We start from the raw sequence: 14,490 nt of genomic DNA, 5'->3' as shown, positions 1-14,490 counted from the left end.
AAACTATTCAAGTTTGTTAAAACAGTTGCGGACTGTGAAATATTGTAGGAAGACCTTAGGAAATTGGAAGACTGAGCATCAAAATGGCAGATGAAATTTAATGTGGACAAATGCAAGGTGATGCACTTTGAAATGAACAATCTGAATCATAGTTACCTGATGCTAGGGTCCACCTTTGGGGGTCAACATTCAAGAAAAGGATCTGGGTGGTGGTGTAAGTAATACGCTGAAATCTTTTGCTCCGTGTTTGGTGATGACCAAAAAAGCAAACAGGATGCTAGGAATTATTAGGAAAGGGATGGTGAATAAGACCAAAAATACTATAATGCCCTTGTATCACTCCATGGTGTGTCTGCACCTTGAGTATTGCGTTCAGTTCTGGTCACCATATCTCAAAAAAGATATAGCAAAATTAGAAAAGGTTTAAAGAAGTGACCAAAATGATAAAGGGTCTGGAACTTCTCTCATATGAGGAAAGGCTAAAGAGGTTAGGGCTCTTCAGCTTGGAAAAGTGACAGATGAGGGGAGATATCATTGAGGTCTAGAAAATCCTGAGTGGTGTAGAATGAGTAGAAGTAAATCAATTTTTTTACTCATTCCAAAAGTACAAAGACTAGGGGACGCTCAAGGAAGTTATATGGAAATACTTTTAAAACAAATAAGAGGAAATATTTTTTTTACTCAAGAATTGTTAAGCTCTGGAACTCTTTGCCGGAGGATGTGGTAACAGAGGTTAGTGTATCTGGGTTTAAAAAAGGTTTGGACAAATTCCTGGAGGAAAAGTCCATAGGCTGCTATTGAGACAGACATGGGGAAGCCGCTGTTTGCCCTGGGATTGGTAGCTTGGAATCTTTTTACTATTTGGGTTTCTGCCAGGTACTTGTGACCTGGATTGGCCACGTTTGGAAACAGGATACAGAGCTGGATGGACCATTGGTCTGACCCAGTATGGCTTTTCTTAGGTTCCCCCCCCCCCCTACTTTTAAGAATAAAATATGTGATTTTGAGCAAACACTAGGAGTGTCTTTTTTATTTTATCTAAATTGGAAACAAATCTTAGTGGGGAGGAATACAGCAATGGAGGTTTCTACTCCCCATCCAATGAAAATAATAAACCAGATTGTGAAAAGATAACAGATGTAGAAACACAGTAATAATTGGCGATGTCAGTTATCATGTGGTGAAAGTGCTTTCTGAGTTCACTAACCCACAGGCTGGACCAAGGTATTCATTGCTGTACAGTAGGGTATCATGGAGATAACCCGTTGCCCCTGCAAGATCTACTGTGCTGTTCAGATGTCTCGAACGTTCATGCTAGAGCACAAGCATTGTATCTCTAAGGTCAACATTGTTTAAAGAACATTCACATGTTTACTGACTTCCACTGTTGGATTACTGATTGTGTTAAACCTAACCAAAGTGGAGGGAATTTTAGGAAAATATTACATGAGTAATGCACAGAATTTTAAACCAGGCCCAGAATTTGACAGGAAGCCAATGCAATGATGCTAGCAGTGGATAGGCAGAATTGGTTTCCCACAGGAACATACAACTTTGGTGTTTATATTTGATGTCACAGTAGATTTTGTTCAATTTCTAATTTGTCAGTTTATTTTAAATTGTTTTAACATATTTGTGTATTTTTGTGTCTATAGACCCCTGACACAGGCACTTGCTGAAACACAGGCCGTGTCAGGTCATTTATTAAAATTGGCTTCCTCTAATGTTTGGCTCCACCTTGTTGCATCTGCGGCCCACTTTACTCTTTTGCTTCACTTCCTAAATGTCATTTTAAAAATACAGGGATCATCCTGTTTTTACTGCATCTTGCAGTAACACCTATCAATACTAGTAATCATTTTTTAATAGTAGTACATTTATTTTGGTGTTATTTGGAAAAAAAAATGGTTTTTGCCAGACACTGAGACATATTTTCAAAGCACTTAGCCTCCCAAAGTTCCATAGAAACCTATGGAACTTAGCCTCCCAAAGTGCTTTGAAAATATGCCTCACTGTGAAACCTTTACATATAGTTCTGGCAATACACCCGCCTGCTATAGCTCCTGATCTTCCAGTACTGAGACTGCCCACAGCTCTGCACCCCATGATATTTGAGAGTTCGAGCCTTTCATCTTATTTTTAGTGATATAGACAAAAAGCCCAGTGGAACATAGTGGGAGAACAGCAGGGTCATGATGATGTCATACCTGTCAACTGGAATAAGATCTTGGGCCTTGCAGGTAAAATGCCATTTCATTAAGCTTGTAGTATCTTAGCTTTCCTTATTCCACCCCCCCCCCCCTCACACACACACACTTCCTCATTTATGATCTTACACCGCTCCATGCCTCGCTTTTCTGCAACAGAATAAAAAGCTTTGCACACCCCATACCTGTGGCCTCTCTACAGGCAAGAGCACTTTTTAAAAAATGGGGTTAGATAACCAGTCATCTGATGCTGTGCACTCAGATTGTCAGTGAATGCATTTTGCAGTTCTTCAAAACAGAAGTTCAGTATCACATCTTTAATTGATGCTTTAGAGTTGTGTTTGATGACGATCTAAAATTCATGAAAAGAAAGTGGAGTCTCCTGCTTTGTCCTTTGATATTTAATTCTGACGCTGTGGCATAGAAAGCAATACTTTATATAATATCTTTGATGCTTTGGCAAACTCCCAGATTCCCTGATTGTCTCCTTCAGCAAGGTCGGCAGCTGCTATATGAATTTAACCACTGCTGCAGCTGGAGGTTGACAGCTGAAACACACGGCATTCTGTGTGGCTGTTGAAATTGAAAAGGAAGTCAAGTTCTAGGTCATGCTTTAACTTTTATTCTCCAGGAATAGGTGGTGAGAATTTGATCTCTTCTCTTCACCAGGCAGGTGTAGAACCCCTCATTAATGGCATTGGCAATAATGCTCATGTGATCATCATTTAAGGAGAGGTAGCCTGGGTAGGAATATTCTAGGAGCTCTTTGTCTTTATACCAGCTGCAAGACCAGAGAGCAAGATTAGATCAACGCAATAAGCATGGATGAGACATTCTTGCCTGAAGTTAAGGGCCTGACCTTCCCTTCACTGTGTACAAAAAAAAAGACTCACTTGATATATTATAAAGTGATGACTAACCCCAGTTCTCAAGAACTGCAGATGGGTATTCTTTTCAGCATAGCCAAATAATCCAAACCAATCAGATTGTTACAACAACCATATATGCAAATATAATTAAGGATATTATGGGTATCTTGAAAACCGGATCTGACTGTAGCCTTTGAGAACTGGAGTTTGTCATTAATGTTGTAGAGTCTTAGACAGACTTTTGTGGGTTTTGCTCTGAAGAAAATGCCAGGCCACACATTTCAACCCTTAAGTAGAATGATATAATTGTTTTTAATCTTTTCTCTGAACTTGGAAGCTTCCACTGGCATATACTACTAGAGTAATGTAAGATCTAAGCTATAAGAACTTGATAATTTTAATGAAGGTTGATCAATCATACAGTTCATGTGTAAAGAAAGTAAAATAGAGGTCTTGTGCCCATCTTCTTACATGAAGGTGACCATTCCTATCAGGTATATTTTTACATTTATAAATAGAAATCATATCCACAGCAATGGGAACATCTGATCTGTAAGCAATGGAAGAATTATGTGTAGAATGAGGGGGTGGTAAGCTTGCATGCTGTGTGATTTATCATGGTTGGTGTCAGAATAAGTGACATAACTTTTAAAGATCTGGTGTGAATAGGGTGCTATGATTAGAGAATGGCACAGGGACAAAGTTTGTCCCCGTGGGTTCTGTCTTTGTCCCCACCCCCGCTGGTTCTGTCCCCTTCTCTGTGGGTTCTGCCTCATCTGCAGAAGCCTCAAACATTTATGTTTATATTATAATAAAATATAAAAAGGAGCAATATGCTCTTCAGCTATTGTGTATAAATTACAAATAGAAAACAATAATAATGAGCATTTATAATAACCCCCCACTACCCTCCTAATCCCAACAATAGATGACTACTACTGCCCCAAGGAACCCTAATCCACCCTGTGAAAATGTCTAGGGGTACAAAATACAACCTGTTCTATATGCCCTAAAGGGAACAAATAAGCCCTATGAAGCACTGTTCTTATTCATCCACAGATTAAAAAATTCATAAGTCATCAACAATCTCAAGATTCAATATAGCTCTCCTGTCTTCCACAGTCCTTTCTGCAATTGAAGATGTCTTCTTAGAAGATATGCTGGTTGGAGGATATACAGGATCTCCCATGCAAATTTTGCTAGCTGTGGCCAGCCTGTTTGCTTGTTTTCCCAAATAATCAAAATATTGTCTGCATCAATCAAACATAAATAACAGTCCAGTTCATTAACAGGCTTCAAAGTAGATAATGACACAGGGACAAAGTTTGTCCCCCTCCCCACAGGCTCTGTCCCCATCCCTGCAGGTCCCTGTCCCCATGTCATTCTCTAGCTGTGACCTCTTTCTCACAGATGGCTATTTACAGTGTACATACCCAAGGACACTGTGTGTTTAAAAGTGATTTCATTCACAAGGGTACACATTTCTTTCTGCCAGCACTTCGAGCAGTGCAAGTTCATGTAGGGTCAAAAGCCTTACTGTGCTTCAATTGCACACCCTGGCCACAAGTATCAGAACTGCAGTCATGATTGGTCAGTCTAGCTCAGAGGTGGGCAACCTCACTCCTCCAGGGCTGCAACCCACTTTGGTTTTCAGGCATCCCCACTGAATATGTAAGAGTGGAGGAGTGGCCTAGTGGTTAGGGTGGTGGACTTTGGTCCTGGGGAACTGAGGAACTGAGTTCGATTCCCACTTCAGGCACAGGCAGCTCCTTGTGACTCTGGGCCAGTCACTTAACCCTCCATTGCCCCAGGTAAGCCGCATTGAGTGGGAAAGCACAGGGTACAAATGTAACAAAAATAAAATAGATACTATTGGAGATTCTACATGGAATGTTGCTACTATTGGAGATTCTACATGGAATGTTGCTATTCCACTAGCAACATTCCATATGGAAGCCTGCGCGGCCACATTGATGATCTGCAAGGGCTAGGCACAGGCAGCTCCTTGTGACTCTGGGCAAGTCACTTAACCCTCCATTGCCACATGTAAGCTGCATTGAGCCTGCCATGAGTGGGAAAGCGCAGGGTACAAATGTAACAAAAATAAAATAGATACTATTGGACATTCTACATGGAATGTTGCTACTATTGGAGATTCTACATGGAATGTTGCTATTCCACTAGCAACATTCCATATGGAAGGCTGCGCAGGCTTCTGTTTCTGTGAGTCTGACGTCCTGCACGTATGTGCAGGACGTCAGACTCACAGAAGCAGAAGCCTGCGCGGCCACATTGATGATCTGCAAGGGCTAGGCACAGGCAGCTCCTTGTGACTCTGGGCAAGTCACTTAACCCTCCAATGCCACATGTAAGCTGCATTGAGCCTGCCATGAGTGGGAAAGCGCAGGGTACAAATGTAACAAAAAAATATATATATATATATACATACAATGGAGGCAGTGCATGCAAATAGATCTCATGCATATTCATTGTGAAAATCCTGAACATCTAACTGGGTTGTGGCCCTCAAGGACCTAGGTTGCCTACCCCTGAACTAGAAATTGCTTCTTCAGAAGAAGTGAGCAAAACAGTAGCACAAACAAATTTGTCCCTGGAATTCTTTTATTGTACCAATTTATGCAAGTAATGCTACAAGTAACTTCATCGATGCAGGTAAATGAAATCAGGACTGACTCAAGCCTGTCCTTTTTATATGGAGCTTTTTCTGTACACTGGGGGGAATGCAGGCACACTAATTGATTATGTCAAGCTTTAGATAATTATTTAAAAAGACTTAAGTAATACGTAAAAGTCCTAACAAATTTGAAAAAAAACGTAGAATGCACCAAAAAAACAAGTCGCACACGTTCGATGCGGTATTGAAAAGTACAATGTATTAAACATTCGTAATCCCCGTCGGTAATCGGCCCCTAAAGCATGCCACAAACGCCAAAACAACAACAACAAAAAAACCCCACAACACAAACACGTGGCGCCCCGCTTCCCCCTGCACTAGAAGAAAGTAAAACAAAAATCGAAATAGATCGGGAGGGGGCAAGGGTGCTCGTCAGGAATGTCCTGCATGGACAGCCTTGCCCCCCCCCCCCCCGGCCGCTTCCCCCTGCACGAAAAATCTTAATTTTAGCAGCCCCGGTCCCCCTCCCTTCCTGTTCCTCTCTCTCTCTTCTCTGCCAAAGCTCTGCCTCCCGTCATCCTCCACCCCATGCCCCATCCCCGCTGCTCCCCCCTCCATCAGGACCCCCCTCCGCATTACCGGGCCCACGCAGCGCCTCTCACCTCTGAAGGCGCTGCACAGGCACGAAGAAGATCTGTTTGTCGCCGAGTTTTCATGACGTCTCTCCTCTGGCCTAGGCCCGCCCCCACATTAGCCCTCTCCTTAAGTCACTTCACTGGCTCCCTATCCGTTTCCGTATTCAATTCAAACTTCTCCTATTAACCTATAAGTGCATTCACTTTGCCGCTCCCCAGTACCTCTCCCTACTTCCCCCCTCGAGTACTCTGTTCTGTAGATAAATCTCTCCTATCTGTCCCTTTCTCCTCTACTGCTAATTCAAGACTCCGTTCCTTTTGTCTCACTGCACCTCACGCCTGGAATAGACTTCAAGAGCCCCGTCTTTAGCCGTTTTCAAGTCCAAACTCAAACCCCACCTCTTTACCACTGCTTTTGACTCCTAACTCACTTTCCCTGTCCTTTATCCTCACCTCTTTATTCCCTTACCCTTAACTGTTCTGTCTGTATTCCCTTACCCTTAACTGTTCTGTTTGTATTCCCTTACCTGTTTTGTCTGTTTACCTGTCTTATCTAGATTGTAAGCTCTTTGAGCAGGGACTGTCTTTTGTGTATGGTGTACAGCGCTGCGTATGCCTTGTAGCGCTATAGAAATGATAAGTAGATAGATAGATGGTAATTGCAGGTTAGTAAAGAAATAGAAGGGAAATAAAACCAAAAGGAACTTCTTGTAAACACAAGTCCTTTGGAGATTATGACTCCTCACATAGTGAGCTAGCTAGTTCTAAGTTACTTTCCATTCAGCGACTAAGCCACACCAATCATCTCACCCCAAGAAGTGCCATAAGTGATGTTCTATATAATTTTATCTTTTTCTCTGATGCTATGCTAAAAAGAATGTCATGCTCCTTGGTTTTCTTCCTGAGCAGGGGCGTAGCCAGACACCCAATTTTGGGTGGGCCTGGGCTCAAGATGGGTGGGCAGAAGAACTCTGCCTTGTCTCACAAGTGATTTGGTCTCTCCCTCTCTCACCTGCATGCCATATGGTCTCTCAAATATCCCCCCTCCCCCACATACCTTTTAAATAGCAGATTTTCACCAGCAGCAACTAATACACACTGCTCATGCTGGCCCCACAGCCTTATCTCTGATGCAAATTCTTGTTTCTGCATAGGCGGGAATACATCAGAGGGAAGGCTGTGGGGCTTGTAAAAGCAGTATCAGTCGCTGCTCACTGCAGGTGAAGATCTGCTATTTAAAAGATATGCAGGAGGGACAGTTGTTGGGAGTTTTCGGCTGGTGGGGCTTGAGTATCCCTGTTAGCCACATCATAGGTGTGCTGCAACTGAGTGGACCTGAACTCAAAGTGGATGGGCCTAGGCCCACCCAGGCCCACCCTTGGCTATGCCACTGTTCCTGAGGCTGCCATGTATTTTACACTTTTTTTAAGTGTCATTCCTTTGTTTCCTTGCTCTGGGCACTATTGATGTTCCACCAACTCAGATACCAGTATTATGGGGCCGATCGAATCCATGTATTCCATGTTGCCCCTAAGCTTCAGCAGGTAAGCTCCTCAGTTTTGTAGTCTCTCCCACAAAAATTACTGCTACACCTGTTTTCCTGTACCATGGTGCCTTCTCTGATGATCTTACTATTAAAAGGTTTGCTCTCTGTGTCCAAAAACTCACCAATTTGATGATCTTAAAGCTTCCCAACTAGTTAGCTAATGTTTTGTCTTACTGAAACTTGACTTAAACCAGGCCTGCTCCCCTGGATATCAGTACTTGTTTTCTAATTGCCTTCACAAGAGAGGGGGCAGCGGAGCCGTCATTTACTCGTCTAGCCATCAACATTACACCTTTCCCCTGTCTGGTTGGTGGTATATCAAATAAAGGTGAAATGTGAAATGAATCCTGCTAGCAAAGGTCTCCATGAGCAAAACCAAAAAATCTCTTAAAGACACAGAGCACTATTCTATCTCCCAAGTTCACAAACACTAAGAGTAGTTCTCTAGGAATGCATGCTCAGCGTGATAATCCAATGTTCCTTGTCCCTCCTAACCTCTTAGCTTCCAGACAAGAGCACTTATGACTGCAACTAATCGGTAAGCTCTTGCAAAGTATGAGTGTAATTCAGAACACACTACCAGTCCAGCAACTGATACTTTTAGCTGCAAACCTCTCAATTTATCACTCATCTGATTCAGACCTTGGCTAAGATTCACCATATTAACCTCCTCATAACTTTAATCAACAAAACAGAGCTAAACATCTCTTACAAGCAGAACAACGGTGGATCTTTAGACTCAAGTCTCTCGAGCCCAATTGGCCACGTTTTTATAACATGGGCCCTTTAAGATTCGGTTGTTGAGTTTTTTAGACAATGTGCCAGCCAATCACATAATAGTGACATCACAGTAAAGCAGTTTTAAGGCGCCATTTTAGTGGCAGTGTTGTTCTGAGAATGAGCACTGCAGAGCTTAGTAAGCAGGTCAGAGGAAGGAGTATAAATCGTTATCAAGTGTAGGAGTGTGGCAGAGCAGGGGCTAATTCATACTTTTATTTGTAGATTCACATCGCAGTATGACGTGTTTCCCTTGAGAAAGCCTGTGACGGCGAAACGGGACCCCGTCGGGCGTATCAGAGTGAAGCTAACTTGCAACTGCATGGGCGGCACTAAAGATAAGTGTTCGTCAAATGTGATGTGATTGCTGTTTTGTTGATTAAAGTTATGAGGAGGTTTTTTTAGCCTATGAAGATTCCATCCCGGTTTAACAGACACAAGTATGTACTGAAACGGGAATACAGAGGCTTTTTTCCTCCTCACATAAGATGAATAGCAACTGTTAAATGATTGGTAAAATTGTATTTGTTTCAAACGTAGTGGTATTGTCTTATTTTGATTTAAAAGATTCACCATATAACATCCACCATACCGTGACCCAGATGAGGGTAATTGGTATTGGGCCAGTGTCACCAACACTGGTTTTCCCTATGGGTTCTAATCCTGAAGTCCCTTATGCAGGTCTTTCCTACCCCAAAATCATAATAAGCTTTGCCAGACTCTTTTGCTCATGGATGTAGAGGCTCACAAGAACAAGATTATTTCTATTCTAAGATCTGCCAATGGCCCTGGGGAAGCAGTAGCTTTACCACTTCACCAGGTTTTCCCTGAACGTCAAATGAAGATCTAGCAAAATCTAGTTATACTCAACTGGTCTCAAAGCATTTGGACTTATAGTTAAAGGTCCAACCTTCCCCTGGCTGTGATAACCCTCAACTACCATGTCAATCTGTAGAAGCTGAGGCATCCTTTAAGAAAACCAAAGTCTCAATAGCAAGTATGGTCACTCCACTGAATAAGCAAAAGACTGGATGCAGTTGGCAAGGAAGTTTTTCAAGCCACAATGCGAAACTCCAGCATCACAGCTCTTCAGCTTTTAATAACACATTGCCATCAGACTTTTACTGGTTGTTATCCCTTTGGGAAATAATATTTCCAAAGAGAAATTTACTCAGAATCTTTTACTTCAAGAATGAGAATAATGAGGTTTTCATCTTATACATTCTATTCATGACAGGTGGTGTCCGAGGCAGTAGCAATTGCTATTAGAGCTTAGAAAACTACCTGGCTATGAGCTTCTGGCATTTGTGAAGCTATTCATGATTCTTTAGCTGCTGCTTGATTTCTGGATCATAATCTCTTGGGCGATAAGGTTAAAGACACAGTATCTGTGATCAAGGATTGCTCCTCGACTCTCCATTTCTCCCGCAGTAGAGGAAATGTAAAGTCGTGATAACCACTAATTGTTATAAATGGCCCCATGGCTATGGAGGAGTTTTCTTGTTTGTATAAATAGTTTTTCAAGATCATTAAGAAGCCAGTCCAAAGCTGTATGTGCATCTAGTGCTGGGGAAGCATTACAGTACTTGTTGTCTTGGGACACTGACACTCAAGGGTTAAAATCTAAAATGCATTCTTTCAAATCTGATTGACAATGACATTTGATGTGTAAAATGTTACCACATTTTATCATGTTATTATTTCCAGTGCAATGGACTATTTGGGAACCGCTCCATTCATATCACTTCTCTCTATGCCCTCCGGGTCAGAACAGCTTATAAAGACAGATCCAAATACATGTACACAAACACACAAGAGTTGAAAAAAAAATCCATGTGCCATGACTTGCCTGCTTTCCCCACCTGTTAGAAGTGAAATCCTCAGACCATTATATTGTACTAGATTAGAATGCACAATGGCTGCTAAGAAGTTGAAAATCTCACTTACTGAACTTTGCCCTTTTTATGGCTAATCTTTTTCCCACACCGGAAGGTGACATTCCTGCCCTCGGGGACTACCTTTATTTTGGTTCTGGGAGGTGCAATGGTTGGCTTCATGGTTGGGAAGGGAAATTCTGTTGGTGAGAAGAAAGAGAGGTCAAACAGCAAAGTAGTTCTGCATTTATCTTAAAGTACATGTACAAGTCCTTAACAAAATCTGTGTCCAACATATTCAGCCCTCTGTATATCTCATAGATCCAGATTTAAAAAAAAAAAAAAAAGTTGCTCATTGCAGATTCCAGTTCCTAAATAGAGTTGGCAACTGAAAGCCATGAGAAAACTAATAATACCGTAACAGAAATCACAGCTATAAGGACAGTGTTTCTTCATCAATCTCCTTCGTGTGTCACAGAATCCCTTCCGAGCCCACGAAGGACAGATAAAAAGTTTGTCCAAGCAGCCTGCAAAGAATGAGGGTACAGAATTAATCTAGGAGCCAGGAGTCTATTCAAGACATACGTAAAATGAGTTTATCTTGTTGGGCAGACTGGATGGGACCATACAGGGCTTTATCTGCCGTCATTTACTATATTACTATTTACTATAAGTAGTAAAGGAGTGGAGTGGAGGAGTGGCCTAGTGGTTAGGGTGGTGGACTTTGGTCCTGGGGAACTGAGGAACTGAGTTCCATTCCCACTTCAGGCACAGGCAGCTCCTTGTGACTCTGGGCAAGTCACTTAACCCTGCATTGAGCCTGCCATGAGTGGGAAAGCACGGGGTACAAATGTAACAAAACAAAAAAATATATGCAGAGTTTTCCTGAATAATTAAGAAACTCTTTTGTCTCTTTTCTAGTACCAGAATTGGTACTGGCTCCTGGGAACACATGTTTATTTTTTCCTGATAGTTGCTGGACTGTCCTTCAAGCAAACAGTGCCTATTATGGTGGTTTACAGTATACATCAAGTAAGTACTAAACACACATTACATACAATATACTGGACAGTGGCAAAGGGATATTCCTCCAAGTCATTCTGATAACTATTTGTTTCATTGACTGCTTGGGGAAAGCCAAGTATTCTTTGCATTAATATATTCTCTTACCATAGAGTCGGTATATCCCCCACAGATCATCCTGTGAAATGGTCTTTTTTCCTGTCAAAGTAGCATTGATGTGCATCAGGGCATTGTGGTTTAGTGAATGCATGAGCCCCAGGGCATGTCCAATCTCATGGGCTGCAATGTGTACCAGGTCCGTGAGCCAGACTCCTGAGAGGAAAGAATTGTATCAAGACCAGATTTTTTTAGGCAGTCAGGAGGGGACTATACAGGATCTGGCTGTAGGCCAGTAGGAGACAACGGAACCTAATCTGTCAATCAGTCTGCATAAGACATAGCTGTGAGAGAGACCTATCATACTTGTATGAAAATGGGGCTGGAGGAGGGACCTAGTGGTTAGAGTTGCAGGGAAGCTTCTCACCACTTTGGTTCCTAAGTTCAGTCCTCTCATCTTGAGTCTTCTGTGAGGGACCGTATCAAAGGCTTTTCTGAAATCCAAGTAGATTACATCTAGCGCATGTCCTTTTTCCAGTTCTTTGGTGACCCAGTCAAAGAAATCAATCAGATTCATTTGGCAGGATTTTCCTTTGGTAAAAACCATGTGGACTGTGGAAGAGATAAGAGAATGTGGAAATGGAACTGCAGAGGAGCTGAAAGAGGAGAAATGGAAAGTCAGCTAAGGCATAAGAGAACAGGGCTGGTTGCAAAGAAGGTCTGAGTGACAGGGAAGGAAATGGGGCTGGTGAGGGACTGAGTCAGAGAATGGTTGATGATGGCTTTGCAGGAGTGAGTATAGAGCATGGAAATTGGGGGGGGGGGGGGGGGGGTAGGAAACTGGGAAAGAGAAGGAAATGGAGGGGATAATGGAAGGGCTAGGGAGGAGGTGAGAGTAGGTGATGGCAAGCTGCAAGGTAGGTAACAGGTAAAAAGAGGGAATCTCAGGCTAGTGAGAGAGAGGGAGAATGGAGTGTAAAATCTAACTATGTTGAGAGGCAGAGAAGAAAGAAATGAAAAAAAATTAAAGAGATCCATGTAAGACAGTAAAAGAAGATAGGGAAAGGAGACCCTAGAAAAGATCACAAGGAAAATAGAAGAAAGAGGGTAGGAACGACTTGATTAGAACAATAAAATGCCTAGATGAAAATTACATTTTTTTTTAAAGATTGGAACATGTTAGCTTTGGAAAATGCACTTTGCTTTTATTGTGTTAAGTGAAGTACAGGTGGAAATACACTTGTTTCTCTTTTTTCCAGTATTGCACAGCACATAAACCTGGCTTTTGGGGGAATTTCATTTCAGTTTTTGTGTGCAAGTTTTCCCTTATTCTGTATTAAATTTAGGGTCTCTCTATGTTCTGCATGTATGACAGAGGTGAGGGATTCAGTCAGGTCCTACCATTGAACAACTGACTGTATTTTGACCCCATTTAATTATGCAAATGAGACTTTTCACTGAATCATTGTACATGGCTTCACATCCTTCCACAGTCTCCCCCTGGATTCAGCTCATGGAGAGCTGCAACTGTTCAGTTTGTTCTCTTTTCCCTAATAGGAGGTATTGGTGCTCTGGGACCTGATGTAAGATTTACTGCTTTGCCTTTTTTTTTTTTTTTTTTTAGATATTTCAATTATGACAAATCAAGTGACAACCTGACCAACTTTGCCTTACAAGAATAAGGAAAAATTAAAATTGAAAAAATATTTGCCAAGGATAATCATTAAGATTTTGTTGATTCAACTAAAGACCACAGATATGAAGGGCTCCAGACCCAACATTTGTAAGAAATATAATCAAACAAAAACAGGAAAAAGGCACAACAGGCAATCAGCACTAGGTCAAGATTACTTATGAGATCTCTTCATTGGCAACAGGAGGGGGGAGGGGAGAGGGTAAGATAAGGAAAGAGAAAGGGAGTGAGATTTGATATACTGTCTGTGGTTACAATCAAAGCGGTTTACATATTATACTTTAGCAGCTGTAAAGGTAGTCAAGTGTGCTGGATCAAAAGAGATATTTCACAGAGTGATATTTGATAATACATTTGCAGGGAAATTTCAAGGAAAACAATTCAGCAAGCTAGAGCACACTCGGTCATGTAAGAATGAACCGCTTTTGTTTCCTCTGGGATTCTTTAGCGCCATCGGGAGAAATATGTATCTTGAATTTTAAACGGTTTATCCTAGACCCTGCTAAGCACGTAAAGAAGAAATAAGATCCAACCATAAGGGTAGGGAGAAAAAAAAAAAGCAGAGGAGTGTCAGGGTAGCAATAACCAACAAGTTTTATTTCACAAATATAAAATTCATAAAACAAAAACACACCAGCCTGATGGAAAGTGAGGTACACAAACTTTCTATCAACCTAGTCAGTGCTCAGATCATAAGAATGTAAAAATAGCCATACTGGGTCAGACCAATGGTCCATCTAGCAGTATCCTGTTTCCAACCAGTGGTGTAGCCAGACCTGACATTTTGGCTGGGCCCAGAGCTAATATGGGTGGGCACTAATATATATATATAGGCATGAGTAGTGCGCCCTACTTCTAGCATTTTTCCTCTCTCTCCCTCCTTTCATCCAGCATTTCTCCTGTTTCTCCATCTGACCAACCAAGGTCTCCCCCTTGCTCCCCTTCCTTCCCCCCAACAGCTTGTCTCTCCCCTGCCCTTTTCCATGTCCCCTCTTTCCATTCATCTTTCTCTCTGTACCCCTCTTCTATCCAGCATCTCAACTCTCTTTCCATCCAGCATGTCCCCTTTCTCTCTGTCCCTTCCACCAACATCTTCTCTCGCTCTCCACCTTCTGTCCAGTGTCTCCCTCCTTTC

At 42.0% G+C, this 14,490-nt stretch overlaps 1 protein-coding gene across 1 annotated transcript in view; it reads right to left on the bottom strand.

The window, feature by feature from the left end:
• Window positions 1-2,339: 2,339 nt before the first annotated feature.
• MMP23B (matrix metallopeptidase 23B) overlaps window positions 2,340-14,490 on the bottom strand; it is a 28,604-nt gene continuing 16,453 nt past the window's right edge. Inside the window, exons 5-8 of the mRNA XM_030186148.1 lie at window positions 11,714-11,878; window positions 10,960-11,070; window positions 10,617-10,743; window positions 2,340-2,988 (exon numbers count right to left, since the gene is read on the bottom strand). Coding sequence (XP_030042008.1) covers window positions 2,814-2,988; window positions 10,617-10,743; window positions 10,960-11,070; window positions 11,714-11,878 — 578 coding nt within the window. The 3' untranslated portion in view covers window positions 2,340-2,813. The remainder of the gene's footprint in view (window positions 2,989-10,616; window positions 10,744-10,959; window positions 11,071-11,713; window positions 11,879-14,490) is intronic.

The sequence above is a fragment of the Microcaecilia unicolor genome, chromosome 13, assembly GCF_901765095.1.
Source record: "Microcaecilia unicolor chromosome 13, aMicUni1.1, whole genome shotgun sequence".
Lineage (NCBI taxonomy): Eukaryota > Metazoa > Chordata > Amphibia > Gymnophiona > Siphonopidae > Microcaecilia > Microcaecilia unicolor.
The sequence above is the reverse complement of the archived record's forward strand: the minus strand, read 5'-3'. Positions and strand labels throughout refer to the sequence as shown.